Here is an 18,266-nt window from a genome sequence, read left to right on the forward strand (position 1 = left end):
TGAAACAATAATTTACATATTGCAGCATTGAACAAGTACTTCACGGATCCCTGAATCACTATTGCTTCAAAATTTGCTTATTCTATCATCTCTTTGTAATATCCAAGGACTCCCAAATCACATTTGCACATAGATGGGTTGGAAGTTTTGAAGATAATTTCAAATGATTGGTTAGGAACCTCCTTCCTCTCGTGCGGTGTGAACAAAGTAACATGTTCCACAGGGGAAATGAAGATAACAATTGTTTCTGGTGGCTTTCTCCGAGAACCTCACACAGAATGTTATACCTCCTGGGGTACCGATCTAACTCCCAAATCCTGTTATCAAGAACACAGCTCCTGCCTCCTGCGGTACCGATCTAACTCCCAAATCCTGTTATCAAGAACACAACGTTAGAGGGGTAAACCGTCCGGACTGTTTACGCCTCTCCGATGCCTGAGTGAGATACAAATATATATATATATATATATATATATGCAGTGTAAATAGTGGAAAAAAGAGTTATTACCCGTAAAAGGTGGTTGTGCTGATGCCTTAATACTCGAGCATGGGAAAGGAGTTTCCCTTATCTTCGATGTGGAACGCATATTGTCCCTTATATCAACTTTCTGGTGTGTATTCAGATGGATTGTGTTAATCAAGTCCGAGGCCCTTTGTGCCCAGGGTGTCGTCCCTGACATGCACCATCATGGTAGGATGTGAGTCCGGCCCATGGCCTGGTACCTGGGTATTCCTACGGGCCCCAGCTAATAGTGCCAAATTGTAGTGACGTACCAACTAGTATGTACAACAATGCATTGCAAAACTATGACTTCTGTACTTTACATGTAGTTTTGTAGGTAAGGAAATGCTGTGAACAAACTCTAGAAGTCCGACGCATTCTATCATCTTCAGATTTAGTTTTGTCTTTGAGAGCTGATTGGTCAAATACCTATATGGTCATTCTCTCTCTCTCTCTCTCTCTCTCTCTCTGAACAATACTTGTATGGTTCTCTAAGCTCGATCTTCTCTATTCTTTCCTCTATATACATACATGGTCATCGGCACTCTTCCATTGGCTCTTCTATAAAAGTCTGGGAGACAGTTCGACATGTAGCAACAGAGTTTGCTCTAAAATTGGAGTCGATTGCAAGTTCCTGTAATTTCCAAATTTGGAGATATGGACCAAAGTGAAGCATCATGTAAACTACATTAACCTGACCAACTGCAAACCTTGACCAATTTCCATTTAAAGAAAAGCACAGTATAAAGAGATTTGATAGTGTGAATAATATGTAATGACTTCAATTCATTCAGAATAATTTACAACGTTTTATACAACAAAGATGCTAATTATATCCATAATTATAGGTGTAACGTCCCGTACCTCAATTTACCAGTTTACTAGTCATTTGGACGGTAAACGACAATTACTTTCACTTTTTACTTTGTTTCGATACTTTTAGTGGCCCTAAAAGTTGACTTTTTGTTCGGGTCAAAATTTGAGAAAATGTTCTTCATGAAAGTTGTAGAGAACGTTAAACCGAGCGCGTGCATATGTGGTACGTAAAAATCGGAGCTCGTATGCGAAAGTTATAAGCGAAAATGTGAATGTTACTGTTCATGGTAACTTTCTATATATATAGAAAGTTACTGTGGTAGATTTCCATTTCCGGAAATCTACCTTCTCTCTCCTCTCCCCCGACCTCTCTTCTTTCCCTTTCGGATCCTTCTTCTTCCCTTCGATTGGCCGCCGTCCGGCCATCACCCGGCAGAAAGCCGGCCACCACAGGGTCGCCTCCTCCCCCTGGTCACGCTGGTGCCCTTAGTTTTTGACGATTTGGCCGGAAAAGCTCGGATCGAAGCAAGGTTTGCTCCGGTTGCAGTTTTGGGGTTTCGCCGATTTCCGGCCATTCCGGCCACCTCCGGCCACCAGGTTAGCATCGAAGGTTCGGTTTTTGATGGTGATCATTTCCCCTAAGGTTGTTCAATCCAATTTGCAGTGTAGATATCGAATTGATGATTTTTCATTTCTAGGGTTCTTGAGGCTTCGGGGCTTTCCTTCACCAGCTTGATTCGACCACTTCGAGGTAATATTGGATGATGTTGTAGTTGGGAAGTTGGTTGGGCTTGTTGTGTAGATGCTAGTGCCGGAGTTTGGTGGCCATCGGAGGTGGTGGCCGCCGGCGCGTGGGGCCCACGCGCTGCCACTGTTGGTGGCGCGTGGAGGCTTATATGTCAGTGTTTTAATTTCAGTTTTTAGCCCATTAAAGTGTATATTGTTGTAGAGCTTGTATGTGAAGTTTGGTGAATTTTGGAGGAGTTTGGAATTGTTTGTGAATTTCCGAAGTTTGAAGTTTTGTGATGGAATTGTGGGAAATCCGGCCGTCGGATTTCCCTCGTTTTCATTGTGGAATATGTAAATTGAGGAAGTAGTGTTGTGGAAGAGATTTGGGTGGAATTTGAGAAGTAATGGAGATAGGGATTTTCGAGTTTCGTTTAGGTTCGTATTTATTTTATCGGATTGCTGTTTACGGAAACATAATTGTGTACAGGACGACGTACCGAGCTATTGCTCGATGAAGGAACTCGTTTGCGTGGTCGCCCAATAGTACTGTGAGTGGACTTTTGTTTGTTTTTAAATAAGTGATGCATGCATTTATTTACTAAAGTACGTTCTATTTAATTAACTATCACTTTCCGAGCATATGAATTGATTTTGGAATTTAATTATGATTTATCTCGGTATGACTTTCGGAATTGGTTTTGGAATATATGATTATTATTTGAAAATATGATTTACGTGATTTTTCCGACGACTTACTTTACCGAGATGATTTTTGGATTACATATTATATTTAGTAGTCAATTTTGAGATATTCTGGAATATTATTGGAAATGAGATTTTTTTCCGAAGGAATTTGTGCTCGTACTAAATTCCGGGTTTGGTTCTGAATTTGAGAGTATTTGGCGTGCGGGGTCACGTCATTGGAATATTTATTTGTTTTCTCGTGAGATATTGGGAAAGCCTTTCGGATTTTATGGATTTTGAATGATTTCCTCACCATACTCGAGTCATTCGATTAGGTCTCCTCCTCACTTACTTTGCGTTTGTGAGTGGCAGTTGAGGTAGCTTATTCTCCTCCTCACTTACTTTGTGTTTGTGAGTGGCAGTCGAGGTGATTTATTCTCCTCCTCACGTGGGTGGCAGTCGAGGTTATTAGTTCTCCTCCTCACACAATCTATGTGTGAGTGGTAGTCGAGGGTAGGTTGAGCCTAAGGGGCTCCTTTACCCGTATGGTGATGTCCCTTCCCCATATTCTACTATTTGTTACTTGACTAGCGGGGCTAGTCCGATTCTTTTAGCCAGCGGGGACTGGTATGTTTTCACGAGACTCCGAGTTTTAAAGACATACGTTTTATAAATGTTGCATGCATCGGGAAATTTTTTTTAAGAAATAAATGTGGGAAAGTATGAAATCTTTTTCTTGATAATTTGTTTATTTTTGTCCACTCACGCTAACGTTTTTCATCTACTTTCCCCTGGGCCTTTCGGTTTCTAATGCCCAGTTTGCAGGCGTTATTAGTTGAGGTCGTGCGTACGGGGTTCGAGGCATAGTTGACGAATAGCTTCCGCACTTCTTTGTTTGGCTCTGATCTATTGTGGGTTACTGTTTTGGGTAGTCCACTTTAGGGGTGACTCGACCAGTTCTCGGTAGAGTTATCACTAAGGTGGGCCCCGCAGGGCCACTCCGGATTTCGGGGTGAAATCCGGGGCGGGTTCTGTCAATAGGACTAACTATAGTAATACAAATCTCTTAATTTACTTGTGATGATACAGAAGATCCCAATAACAAAGACTCCAGATCATATGAGATTCCTTTCCTTAATACTCCCCCTCAAGTTGGAGTGTATGTTAATTACACCCAACTTGCTCAATAGTGCTGAAAATTGCTTCGAACCCAGCGCTTGGTGAACAAGTCAGCTGGTTGTTCCTTTGTTCGAATATGCATGGTTTTGACTAGCCCCCTCTATACTTTTTCCCGCACAACATGGCAATCTATCTCAATATGCTTTGTGCGTTCGTGGAAGACGGGATTTGATGCTATATGAATGGCAGCCTGATTATCACAGAACAATTTAACTGCATGTGCATGTTTAACATTCAAATCTCTTAATAAACTTCGAAGCCACGTAATCTCACAGCATGTTGTTGCCATAGATCTGTACTCCGCTTATGCACTAGAACGAGACACTGTTCCTTGCTTTTTTGTTTTCCATGAGATGGGTGCGTTGCCTAAGAAAATACAGTAGCCAGTAGTTGATCTTCTTGTGTCCTTGCAACGTGCCCAATCTGCATCACAATACGCCTTGATCTCCAATTGTCCTGTGGAAGGCAAAAGTATTCCTTGTCCTGGTGTCTGCTTAACATATCTCAACACCTTGTAAGCTGCATCTAGATGAGGTTGTCTAGGGTTATCCATAAATTGACTTAGGATATGTATAACATACACGAGGTCTGGTCTCGTGACTGTGAGGTATATGAGCCTTCCAACTAATCTGCGATACTGAGAGGCATCCTTTAAAACGACCCCTTCACCTTGCATTAGCACCAAGTTCTGATCAATTAGGAATCGAGATGGTTTAGCACCTAGGAAGCCTGCATCTTCAAGGACCTCTAATGCATACTTTCGTTGGCATAAAACAATGCCTTGCTTGGACCTTGCCACCTCTATTCCAAGGAAGTACCTTAACTTACCCATATCTTTGAGCTTGAAATGACTCGCAAGGAAGTACTTTGTCTCCATGATGTCTTGTAAGTTTTTTCCTGCCAGTATAACATCGTCAACATAGACTAGCAAGGCTGTGAATCTACCTTGAGCGTGTCGGACGAAGAGTGAGTAATCAGACCAAGACTGATTGAATCCGGCAGCCTTGAGAGCACCAGAAAGTTTCAAAAACCACTACCTCGATGCTTGCTTGAGGCCATACAATGATTTGTGTAACTTGCAAACTCTATTCTCCCCCTTTCATTCGAAACCAGGAGGCAACTTCATGTACACATCTTCATAGAGGTCACCGTTTAGGAAAGCATTATTGACATCTAGTTGATGAAGATGCCAACCTTGAAGAGCTGCAAGGCTGAGTAACACTCGAACTGTTGTTAGTTTGGCCACCGGAGCAAAAGTCTCGCGGTAATCAATCCCTGCAACTTGACTATAACCTTTTGCAACCAAACGAGCTTTATACCTCTCTACTGTGCCATCTGGGTTGTGTTTGATCTTGTAAACCCACTTGCAACCGATTGGTTTCTTGTCAGAGGGGAGAGGCACCAAACTCCATGTCTTGTTTTCTTGAAGAGCTTGAATCTCTTTGTCCATAGCTTCTCTCCATCGTGGTTCAAGGATAGCCTGAGAGAAAGATCTAGGTTCCTTTTCGAGTGTAATGTTAACAATGAAAGCTTTATGTGTAGGAGAGAGTCTATCATAGGATAAAACATGAGCAATAGAATGAGGGGTACCTGGATGAGTAACCTCGCTCGTGGAAGATGATGGTGCAGTACGTGAAGGAAGGGCTGCCTCAATATGAAAGCTTTGCAATGTGGTTGGAGTTCTAGTTGGCCGTGATGATCTTCGTGGTTGTGGCAATGAAGAATGAGGTATTGCATCTTGGGATACGGATAAGTTTGGTGGTGACGTATTTGGAAAATGAGATGGTGGAATATTTGAATCCGAGTGATTTGTGGGATTGATATCAGTGGAAGTTGTGGGATTAGATTCAAGATTTGATTCCGAGTGATTTGTGGGATTAATATCAGCGGAAGTTGTGGGATTAGAATCAAGATTTGATTCCGAGTGATTTGTGGGATTGATATCAGCGGAAGTTGTGAGATTAGATTTGATTCGGAGGGATTTGACAAGATTTGATCGTCATCAATGTGAGGTGAGGTAGATAAAGAAGGAAAGAGTTGAGGAGGTGTTGGAAAACTGACAGAAGGTGAAGATGTGGAAAGTTTGGATTGATAAGGAAACTCGGTTTCAAAGAAGATGACATCTCGTGAGACTAACATTTTCTTATCTTTTAGGCTATAGACTTTATATCCCTTTTGACCATGAGGGTAACCAAGGAAGATACACTCAGTAGAGCGTGGATCAAACTTGCTGGGCCGGAGTGGATGAGTAGACACAAAGCAACGACAACCAAAAACACACAAATGAGAGTAGTTTGGTGATTTGTGAAATAACGTTTCAAAAGGTGTTTTACCTTGCAAAATTGGTGTCGGTGTCCTATTTAGTAGATAGGCAGCGGTGAGTATGGCATCCCCCCAAAATGGTTTAGGCAAGTTTGATTGAAAGAGAAGTGCACGAGCAACGTTTAACAAGTGCTTGTGTTTGCGCTCAGCGACGCCATTCTGTTGGGGCGTGTTGATGCAACTGGTCTGATGTAAAATACCCTTGGAAGAGTAAAATTGTGTGCATTTAAATTCTGGACCACTGTCACTCGTAACAATTTTTACTCTTTTGCCAAATTGATTCTCAACTAAATTGACAAAGTGAATGAGTAGGGCTCGTGTTTCTGACTTGTGATGCATGAGATAAACCCAAGTGTTTCTAGAGTGATCATCAACTATGGTTAAGAAATATTGTGCCCCAGAAAGAGATGGGACGTGGTAGCCACCCCATATGTCCGCATGAATCAAATCAAAACAAGAATTACTAGAAGAAACACTCAATGGAAAAGGTCTTCTAGTTTGTTTAGCTAAAGGGAAAATGGAACAAGGACTTGCATTGCAAGATTTATTTTGCAAAAAGGGAAATAATAAAGACACTTTGTTAGATGGATGTCCGAGCCTTTGATGCCATAGGTCATGTGTTTTGGTGGTCACCACATTGCATGTTCCTTTCTTTGGCAGATTGAGACAGTAGAGTCCCTCACTTTCAGTTCCCGTCCCAATCATCCTCCCCGATTGAAGGTCCTGTATGAAACAAACTTGTTTAAGAAATATGGTGATATAAAAAGAATCAAATGCAAGTTTGCTGATGGAGATGAGATTTAGGTAAAACAATGGGACACATAGAACATTGTGAAGGACAAAGTGTGAAGAAAATGACACTGTCCCAATGTGAGAAACATGTAATGTGGTACCATCCGGCAACTTCACTGTACGATTGTGCACAGGTTGAAAAGATGTGAGGAAAGCTGAATTACAAACTATTTGGTCACTAGCCCCACTGTCTAGGATCCATGTTACATCTTTATTATCTTGTGAGAGGGCAAATGCTTTACCTGAGAGCTCCTCATAGTTAGGAATGTTACCAACAAGATTGGTTGAAGGCTGTTTGATCGAATTCAACTTCTCTAGTAGCAGGTGGCAATCATTGGAATTCTCCCATGGTTTTGAGGTCTTGGAAGAGCTTTGGTCTTTCTTGTGTTTAATGACCTGTTGTTCTTCGTCACCAGCCATGAGGTATTTTGTTTATGTAGATTTCTAGGTTCTCAAGAGCGATTGCTCTGATACCAAAGAGATTTGATAGTGTGAATAATATGTAATGACTTCAATTCATTCAGAATAATTTACAACGTTTTATACAACAAAGATGCTAATTCTATCCATAATTATAGGACTAACTGTAGTAATACAAATCTCTTAATTAACTTGTGATGATACAGAAGATCCTAATAACGAAGACTCCAGATCATATGAGATTCCTTTCCTCAATACAGTATGATAAAGCAAAAGAACAATGAATTTGAGAAAGGTAAATATGCTTGTTTAAAAAGACCACTTTTGACCTGGTGCTAGTTTATTTATAATGAAAAACAGTAAATGGTCCATTAATTAAGAAAAGAAAATCTGTGTCGACGCAGCAGATGCCACAAGAAGTGGCAGAAGACCTGATCATGACTTGAGTTCCCTTTGAATTTGATCTGCAATGCAGACAACAATACTCAACAAACATGCTCAAGATGACACCAAAGTCTGTAAACAAAAAAAAAGTGGAAAAAAAAAAAAACTAAACAAAAGGTTAAGGTAAATTGATAGATAATCAACAAAAATAAGTTAAGATCAATGGAGAAATATCTAAAATTTCAATCCTCCTACTACAAAACATTCATCTGTCAAGTATTATAGCTTTGCCTTCACATACGACAACGAATAAATCAATAAATGATTTACGTGGTAGGCCATCATATATCAGACAAATAAATGATTCACATACATATATCGTAAATGATTCACATGGTAGGTCATCATATATCGTACAAATATGTTAGGTCATCATATATCGTATGAATAATTAAATGATTCACGTGTTAGGCCATCATATATCGTAAATGATTCACATGGTAGGCGATGATATATCGTACGAATAAATTATTCACATGATAGGTCATCATATATCGTACTATTGCAGGTATATATCATCCAGAATTCATTAATCAATGATCTAGTCACCTAATTATAGTGCTGCAAATACATGCAATCAACTGTTTCATAATTTCATTCAAACCGTCCTCCTAATCTCCTGTAAATTACCTCGGTTAAAGTACAACTTGAAATACTTTGTAAGAGATTCAGGGAATGATGTTAATTAAAGCTTTACGTATTACCATCCATTTTCTGATCGAAAGTTAACATTCAAGGACTGAACAAATGATTCAGTCATATTTAAATATGACTGACTGAAAGACTCACGGTAGATACTGGTAAAGGATGATAAAGCGAAACCTTCCTTTCCTAATGAAAATGACTTGATGAAGTTTGTCTTCTCTTCTATCATGTGAAAACCAGAAAAGGCAGAGAAAGACTTCAACTATTACTGCAAAAAAGTAGCAGAGGACTTCTTTTTCGGTCTCATTTTCTTCTTTTAAAAAGAAATGGAAGACTTCAAGGCAAAGAGAAGACTCAAGTTTACACTAGACCAAAAAAATACAGACTGAAGTTTAATATTAATTTCTCATTCGTAAGCTTCTTACTCCATCTTTTTTGCTCTTTTACCCCTCAGTCCGAAAGATGAAAAAATCATAATCTCTTTTACCCTATAAATTGACATAATCGAAGAATCATGATAGTACAGCCTTATCACCCAATGGCTTATGGCTTCCTTCTCCTCCTGTTCTTCATATTCTCTTCCAACATATATACAAAGATTCAGGCATGCAACCAAACTGAACACATCTCTCTTTTATCTTTTGCCCTCACTCTATCTCCTCCTTTAAATTGGACTTCCAGTAATTGTTGCCACTGGGAGGGCATCACCTGTAATGACCATGGTTTGGTCACCAATTTATGCTTACCCTCCAAAGGCCTCAAACTCAAAGGAGGTGTTTTCCCCTCATCATCACTTGGAAATCTCACAGATCTCACCCACTTGAATCTCTCTCACAATTCACTTCATGGTTCGCTAGATCAAACCGGATTGTTTTTGTCCTTGAATAAGCTTGAGATCTTAGATTTCAGTTATAACCTTCTTTCTGGAGAGCTACCATTTTCCCTACCATCCAGTATCCGGGTGCTGGATTTGTCCAGCAATCACTTCCATGGTGCAATTCCACCTTCTTTCTTCCAACAAGTTTGGAATTTAACTAGTTTCAATGTCAGAAACAACTCCTTCTCAGGTTCTATCCCATCCTCTATTTGTCTATATTCTCCCTTGATACAGCTATTGGATTTTTCCTCGAATAAATTTAATGGCAGTATTTCTCGTGGATTGGGGAAGTGTTCGAAACTCCAGGTTTTTCGTGCTGGTTACAATGACCTGTCTGGCTTTCTGCCAGATGACATCTACACAGTTTCAACACTCCAAGAGGTTGCATTACCTCAAAATTCACTGCATGGAGCCATAAGTGAAAGACTTGTCAACCTCACCAGCCTCAAAATATTTGACCTTACCTCTAACGACTTGAGTGGTGTACTCCCTGCAAGTATTGGTAAGCTATTCAAGTTGCAACTCATGCTCCTTGATTTCAACAATCTAGAAGGTTCTTTGCCCCCATCTCTGATGAATTGCACAAACCTTATAGACCTACGTATGGGAGACAACAACTTGGCAGGAGATATCTCATTATTTGATTTCTCCAAACTTAGTCAGCTTACTAAACTTGACCTCAGGGAAAATAACTTCTCTGGTACCTTGCCACTAAGCCTCTACTCGTGCAAAATGCTGAAGGCAATTCGACTGAGTAGAAACAATCTAGAGGGAGAAATACAGCCTGAGATTCTATCATTGAAATCCTTGTCCTTCCTTTCAGTTGGTTTTAATAGATTAACCAATATTACAAAGGCACTGCAGATACTGATGCATTGCAGAAGCCTCGTATTCTTATCCTTTAAATCCAGTTTTATAGGTGAGGAAATGCCTGCTGATCTTGGCATGGTAGGCATTGATGGATTTGAAAATCTTCGAATTTTAGCTTTGAATAACTGTGAGCTCACTGGTCAAATACCTGTATGGGTATCTACGCTCAAGAAGCTAGAGGTCCTGTTTCTGTCTTTTAATAGAATCACAGGGTCAATTCCTAGTTGGTTGGGAAATCTTCCGAGGCTCTATTATATCAGATTGAGTTCCAACCTACTTTCAGGTGAATTTCCAAAGGATCTTTGTAGGCTGCCTATGTTTATATCTAAACTGATAGCAGCTCAAGAAGATGATACTGAACTTGAATTGCCTATCTACATATCCCAAGGTGCAACATTTTTACAATACAAATTGTCTTACTACCCTCCAGCAATATACATAAACAACAATACCATTAGTGGGAATATACCTATTGAGATTGGCCAATTGCAGCTTCTCCATGATCTGGGACTTCACAACAACAAATTTTCCGGCAACATTCCAGAGCAAATATCCGACCTCAAGAATTTGGAGGTATTGGATTTCTCCACAAATCATTTGTCTGGAAAAATCCCATCGTCATTGGCAAGCCTTAATTTTTTGAAATATTTTAATGTTTCAAACAATAATCTTGAAGGACAAATACCAATAAGCACTCAGATCCAAAGCTTCAATGCTTCTGCATTCGAGGGGAATCCAAAACTTTGTGGTGCCCCACTTCCAAATGAGTGCATGCCTATTAATGGCAGTGGTCCAGATAATAAGAATATCCAAGATCATGTGGACAATGGGCATCAAATTCCACAGTTTAATCTTTCTGTTGCTCTTGGGTTCATTGTAGGATTTTTGGGAGTGTGTGGTCCTTTAGTGCTTAAGAAGTGGAGAGATGCATACTTCCAATTCCTAGACAATGTCAAAGAGAGACTATGTCATTGTAATAGTGTGAATAGCTAGGATGCAGAGAAGGTTTAGAACTTTAGATGCTAGAGTATTGTACTTTCTTGTTTGTTTCTTAATGTTTGCTGGTGTAACGTTTGGCTTGTTTTCACATATGTATATATAAAGTCATCTACTCGTTAATTTTTTTATTTTTATGATGCGGAATTTGGCAAAGTAAATATCAATGAATTAAAGAGCGCGCCCCAAGGCTCAAAAGGCGAATTCCAGGCCTGAAATTGAGTGTGTTTCGGTGGCTAGGCGACGACGCTGGTGAGGCGTTCTCCAAGGCGTCCTCCAAAGCGCTGAAGGCGTACGCGCAGAAAAAAAAAAAAAAAGTGATGTCGTTTTGAAACTGATCGGGTTTAAAGGCTTCTCCATGTCGCGACCCCAGAGCAATTAAGCATTTAGATCCGATCTCAGCCCTCTCTGTTCCAAAAGGCATGAAATTCGTTCCCTAACCCAAAGTTCGAGTTAGGAGTTCGATTTCGATTCGCAGCAGTCAATTTGAGCTTGATTGGAGGTCGATTTGCAGCAGGCTATTTGAAGGTACTGGAGTTGGATACTTGGATTCGCAACAGGCCATTTGAACTTTTGAAGGTATGATTCCCGATTTCCCGATTTCAGGTTGTTCCCGATTTCCTGTCTAGACAATCATATGTCCAGCAGCCCCATTAATTTGGTTGCAATAGTTTGCAGATTTTGATCTTTTAGATATTCTTGTTTGTGGGTTACTGTCATTTTGCAGATTTTGATCTTATGGGTTCATCTTGTTTGTGGGTTACTGTCAATTTTGCAGATTTTGTGATCCCATTGGAATTGATTTAGATTTTGTTGGATTCAGTTTGAGTTTTGAGTTTGGTTACTGTCAATGTTCTCGGTCCTCTTTTGAAGTAGCAGCTGGAAGATATTCCACAGTTTTCGTCATTATAATAGTTGTGTTAAGTGAGTAGAAATTGTAGTGATAGACCTCATGAGAAAACCTATGATGATGGTACTTGTTTAGCAACATTTTCACTATTTAGTAATTGTTAAGTTTTCAGAAAACAGATTCTCATTTCTCTAGTAGCACTTTGTTTGTAGCATGGATGAGAGTGGATAATATCAAGGCCTCTATTTATAACTTTTATTTAAGGCTTGTATACTTATATTCTAAGAATGCTGCTTCTTTGATTTCTTTCCAGTCTCTAAGTTGGGCTGGAAATTGAAGGTTGTCGTAGGTAATATCCGCAATCCTATTATTCTTCAGCTGTTTAATGTTCTCCAGGCTCCTATATCCATTAATGCCTAAAACATCTCATTGTTCTGCTGCCAGCTACTACTATTGCAGGAACTGCTGGTATCTTATTGTTTGTCATTCTCTTCCGTTGGATTTCACTGATTAGGGAAAATGACAATGAATCCTGCACTTTGACATAAAACCACATAATATCCTTTTGGATGAAAACTTTTTCCCAAAGATTTCTGACTTTGGTCTTTCTAAACTTTGTACAAAGAAGGAGAGCATTATTTCAATGTTGGATGCTAGAGGGACAATAGAGTATATAGCTCCACAGTTTTGAATCATAATGTGGTATGTATAAGAGTAGAAATTACATGAATATAGGTGATTTATAGGTAAGGCTTACGCCTTATGCGCCTTATGCCTCAAGGCTGCAAGGCTCTCCCGAAAACGCCTCGGGTACGTCTACAGCGTTTTAAAACATTGATGTGAACTATCTGGTTCAGTATACAATGATTACTGCATTGCATTTTTTTATGAAATTGTGCAATTGTTCAAGTAAAATGTGCTGTTTGTTGGCTTATCGTATAACACAGGTACTTGATTCCTTTTGTTCTTAGTAAAAACTTGATTCTTGCTATATTGTCCTCTGGGATTAAATTTATAAGGAAACACCTTTGAATTTATACTGTAAGGCTGCAAAATCCTGTAGTCATTACATCCACAAATTCAGAATTAACTCCATGACATTACTTGGCAGTACAGAACTCAACTATTATGTCATTTGCAGAACTTAGAACCTACAGCAATATTATAAGCTGGTCTGAGTGGAATTGACGACGCTCTTTCATGAATCCTTAAACATGACACATACACTTCTTCTTCTTCAAAATATTATCCCCATTTGCCATACATTATGTATGTAGTGTTAGACAACAACCAGGCTTGCTTGAAATGGTGGTACAACCCAAAGAGTGGGTGATCTATAATGTAAGATTGAATTTACTGAATTTCGGCGTCATGGACACCATAATTATGAGAAGGTATACTATCCTTGGTTATACACTAATATGATATACATTTCGACCGGCATCACAAAAAGTTTAATCCCCACAAAGATATTGATGTACTATCACGGACAAATTTCACTTCTACTCCCATAATGACTCGAACCTATGACCTCGATTTTAGGTAGTGGGTGCTCTAACCACTGAGCTAACACTACTTCGTCACATTCCTTCTCAACTAAATCTACAAGGTGTCTTGAAGCTGTTGTCACCCTCTAGAGCAATATGGATTGCAAATTTGCAATAAGTCTGTCTGCATCTGGGTTGCACCGATCAACATTAACATCAAATACTTTAAGTTTGTCGTAACCATCAACAACAATATATATGTTTGGCTCAAGAGTGAGAAGCAGGGAGCATGTAGTGTTGGTGATTTCTTTTATTCTTTACCAAAGGAGTATAATCTTGATGGTTATCTTGATGTTTCCCTCAACCCTGCTGTAAATGACCGACCTAGATAATCAAACTTGATCACCTTACGAGGAATAAGCGACTGTGAGAAATCAATAGCATGATTCCAAACGTGTATTTCAGATTTCTTTGTTCTTTTTTTTTATTAAAAGATTTCTTTGTTCTTTGCCAAAAAGAAAAAGTGATATTTTTATGTTCCTCAGTCAAAGTCCTTATGTCTTGCTCAAAGCAAAGAAAACAAGGCGTTTCAAGTTCAGCAGTGGCTTTAACATCCAATAAAATGTGTGCCACTGTGGACGGTTTGAAAGTTATAGTGGAAGACTTTCATGCCTTCTCTTTTTTGGTCCTTGTCTCAATTAAGTTTTGTCAATGTACATGACATCTAGCATGGTCACAAGTCATAGCGTCAAACTGATTGTATCCTTTTTTATAACTTTCCCTGATCGATAAAGGGAGCGTAACAGAAATACATGAATGCTCATGTACATATTACAATCTAAATTTTTTTGGGTTTAATAGACTACGTTTATGTGAATAAGTTACATATAACAATGGTCTTCACTTTGTGTGACCATAAATTCAAGTATATATGTCCATGAACTCTTTAAAGATTGAAAGTTAATAAATTTGAAATTATTCTGACTTGATGAAATTATCAGCATATGCAGTATATGCACTGACATTTTCCAAGATTAGCCATTCGTTTTTCTAGCTAATAAGGGAGCAATTATCACCAGGACTATTTTTCTTTTCCATAGATTGGTTAGAATGATTAGACTGAAGCAACACAGAAATATGGTAGAAAAAGCAATCTTATTTCAGAAGTGTGAAATAGTAATAATTATCCAGACAAAATGGCAAATCCCATAGTGTTGTAAGAAAAAAAATGATGCAGAATGGATGGCAATCCAATTTGAAGAGCAGTTTGATCGTGCAAAAGGAGGAAAGTGACTAGTAGCCACGCCATAGCTTGATGTCCGATTGGAGCGTGCCATAGCTTTCCGGAAAGGAATCGCGCTAGGAACAAAACTCGTTGCTATACCATGACGTGTGGCCTTTTTCAGGCTTTCGGGGTCGTTTAGGGCCTCAAAACGCAGTTTTTCTAATTTTCTAGAATTTTGGTTTCCTAGTTTGTTTTGGGCTTGTTTTATTTTTTACCCATGAGCTTTAGGGTTTCATTTCTCTTATTTAAGCAACCTTAAATGGCTGCAGAACTATCTTTTCATCTTAATATCAATCAAATAGAGAATTTTCTCTTTTATCTCTAGTGAACTCCAGAATCCTTTGTTTAGGCTTATCGCTTGTAAACCTAATTTATCATTCCGACTGCGTCAGGTGGTATCAGAGCAGGTCTTCCCTGTCTCTCCTATTTACCTTGGTAGTAATGGATGGAGTTACGAAATCAGATCTTGATGCTCTTACCGCTTCTCTTACCGCAGCGTTTACCGCTACCATCAACACCATGAACAATCATATGAACAATCAGAACAATCAGGTGAACAATCATATTGGAGAAATTCGTGGACTGTTGGGAGAAAGAAACAACCACAACAACAACAACATTCAGAATAGATGCGGGGAAGGAGGCGAGTGAGTTAGGGCTCCACGTGGTGAAGTTGTTGTTAATACTTCAGAATCTGAGTCTGAAGAAGAAATTGTGCAACCTGAACAACAAGGACAAGCTGACCAGGATTACAAAGTCAAGGCTGAAATTCCTTTCTTTTCTGGCAACTTGGGTGTAGAAGATTATCTGGATTGGCAGCTTCAGGTGGACAGATTCTTTGAGATTAAGGAAGTGCCTGAACACAAGCAGGTTGAGCATATTGCCTGGAGATTGAAGTGTACTGCTGCAGTTTGGTGGGATAAGTTGTAGAATACTCAAAAGAAGCAGAGGAAGCAGGGCGTTAAAACATGGCGAAGGATGAAACAGCTGATGATGGAGAGATTCTTGCTAGATGATTATGAGCAGATTCTGTACAGGTTGTATATTGAATGTGTCCAGGGAACTAGGACAGTGGTTGAATACACCACTGAGTTCTTACGTTACTCAGAGCGTAATGAACTAGGAGAAACTGAAGGCCAAAAGGTGGCTCGGTATGTCAGTGGACTGAAGCCTTTCATTCAGGAGAAAATTGGGTTGTAAACTGTGTGGACTGTGGCAGAAGCTTCAAACCTAGCATTGAAGGCAGAGTTGTTAGAGAAGCCTTCACGAGCTTCTTCTTTCCAGAGATATAACTACCAAATGAGCACGGATTTGGTAAACACCTTAACTGACAAGGGTAAATCCGTACTGCAGAAAATAGAAAGTGCTTTTAGGGCTTCTAACCCTCCTTCTAAAGGGGTTGACAGTTCTAACAGTTCTAGTGGTGCTCAAAATAAGGCCCCAAACCAAAAGGTTAATAATCCTTATGCCAGGCCTACAACAGAAGTCTGTTATAGATGCAACAAGCCGGTCATATATCTAATGTATGTCTTGAGAGGAGAGCTGCCCTTATAGGTGAGTATGATGAGGATGAAGAAGAAGTTGGAAGAGATGACGATTATGATGGGGCTGAGTTTGTGGTGGAGGAGTCTCCTGAAAAGATTAATATTGTGTTGCAGGGGTTTTACTATCTCCTAAAGAAGATGGGCAGCGACGCAATATTTTCAAGTCACTTTGTTCCATTAATAACAAAGTATGCAATTTAATTGTGGATAATGGAAGCTGTGAAAATTTTGTGGCCAAGAAGGGAGTATTTCTAGTTACCTACATAGCCTCATGAGGCGCCTTATTCCCTTGGGTGGGTCAAGAAAGGTCCACAAGTTCGAGTTGCTGAGTCCTGCAAAGTACCAGTATCCATTGGTAAGCATTATAAAGATGAAGTTCTGTGTGACATTATTGATATGGATGCTTGTCATATTTTATTTGGATGACCTTGGCAATATGATGTGGATGTGATTTATAAAGGCAGAGATAATGTGATGATGTTTATGTGGAATAGTCATAAAATTGCTATGGCTCCTGTGTGTCAATTTGAGAAATCTGGTGGAAAGAAAGGGGAGAGTTTCCTGACCTTGTCTAGCAGTGAATTTGAGATGGAGGAAGCCTTTAAAGAATCTGAAGTTTTTTGTCCAGTGGTGATTAAAGGGTTGTTGGCTGCAGAAAAGGAAGATATGGTGATCCCTAAGGAAGTGCAGAATCTGCTGGGAGAGATTGAAGAGTTGATTTCAGATAAGTTGCCCAACGAGTTACCACCTATGAGGGATATTCAGCATCAGATTGATTTGGTGCCTGGAGCTAGTTTGCCAAATTTGCCCCATTACTGCATGAGTCCTAAGGAGAATGAGATTTTGAGGGAGTAGATTGAACCCTTGCTGAAGAAAGGGTTCATTCGTGAAAGTATGAGTCCTTTTGCAGTTCCAGTCCTCCTTGTTCCAGAAAAGGGCAATCAATGATGGATGTATGTTGATAGTGGCCATAAATAAGATAACTGTGAAGTACAGGTTTCCTATTCCTCGTTTGGAAGACATGCTTGATGAGTTGGAAGGTTCCAAGGTGTTTACCAAAATAGATCTTCGAAGTGGTTACCACCAGATTCAAATCAAGCCAGGGGATGAGTGGAAGACAGCTTTTAAGAGAAAGGATGGCTTATACGAGTGGATGGTTATGCCATTCGAGTTGTCTAATGCACCCAGCACCTTTATGAGGCTTATGAACAAGGTTCTTCGTCCTTTTATTGGTTCCTTTGTCTTGGTGTATTTTGATGATATATTGATCTATAGCAGGACCAAAGAAGAACATCTGGTACATTTGAGGCAGGTTTTGGGAGCTTTACAGGAAAATAAACTTTACATTAACTTGAAGAAGTGTACTTTCTGTACCAACAAGCTGTTATTTATGGGATTTGTGGTTGGAGAAGAAGGCATTCAGGTTGATGAAGAGAAGGTACGAGCTATAAGAGAATGGCCAGCTCCAAAAACAGTTTCTGAGGTGCGTAGCTGTCATGGTTTAGCTACTTTCTATAGGAGGTTTGTGAAGAATTTCAGTACCATTACTGCTCCCATCACTGAATGTTTGAAGAAAGGCAAATTCCAGTGGGGAGATGAACAAGAGAAGAGCTTTGCTTTAATCAAGGAGAAACTTTGTACTGCACCAGTTCTCGCTCTTCCCAATTTTGACAAGGTATTTGAGATTGAATGTGATGCTAATGGCGTGGGAGTAGGTGCTATGTTGTCACAAGAGAAGAAACCAGTAGCATTCTTTAGTGAAAAGTTGAGTGAAGCTCGTCAGAAGTGGAGTACTTATGATCAAGAATTTTATCCACTGTTCCG

The 18,266-nt window shown here is 39.6% G+C and overlaps 2 protein-coding genes across 2 annotated transcripts; one reads left to right on the plus strand and one right to left on the minus strand.

Moving 5' to 3' along the window:
- Positions 1-4,214: 4,214 nt before the first annotated feature.
- Positions 4,215-4,787, minus strand: LOC112198939 (uncharacterized mitochondrial protein AtMg00810-like). The gene has a single exon (XM_024340023.1). It carries the CDS (start codon positions 4,785-4,787, stop codon positions 4,215-4,217), a length of 573 nt encoding a protein of 190 aa, XP_024195791.1.
- A 4,284-nt stretch (positions 4,788-9,071) lies between these two features.
- Positions 9,072-11,273, plus strand: LOC112198940 (receptor-like protein 2). Its single transcript, XM_024340024.1, has one exon. It carries the CDS (start codon positions 9,072-9,074, stop codon positions 11,271-11,273), a length of 2,202 nt encoding a protein of 733 aa, XP_024195792.1.
- The last annotated feature ends 6,993 nt before the right edge of the window (positions 11,274-18,266 follow it).

Source organism: Rosa chinensis, chromosome 4 (genome assembly GCF_002994745.2).
Source record: "Rosa chinensis cultivar Old Blush chromosome 4, RchiOBHm-V2, whole genome shotgun sequence".
In the NCBI taxonomy this organism is placed as follows: domain Eukaryota; kingdom Viridiplantae; phylum Streptophyta; class Magnoliopsida; order Rosales; family Rosaceae; genus Rosa; species Rosa chinensis.

Coding starts and splice junctions, on each gene's coding strand:
- LOC112198939 (XM_024340023.1), bottom strand. CDS start 4,787: ATGGAGACAAAGTACTTCCTTGCGAGTCATTTCAAGCTCAAAGATATG.
- LOC112198940 (XM_024340024.1), top strand. CDS start 9,072: ATGGCTTATGGCTTCCTTCTCCTCCTGTTCTTCATATTCTCTTCCAAC.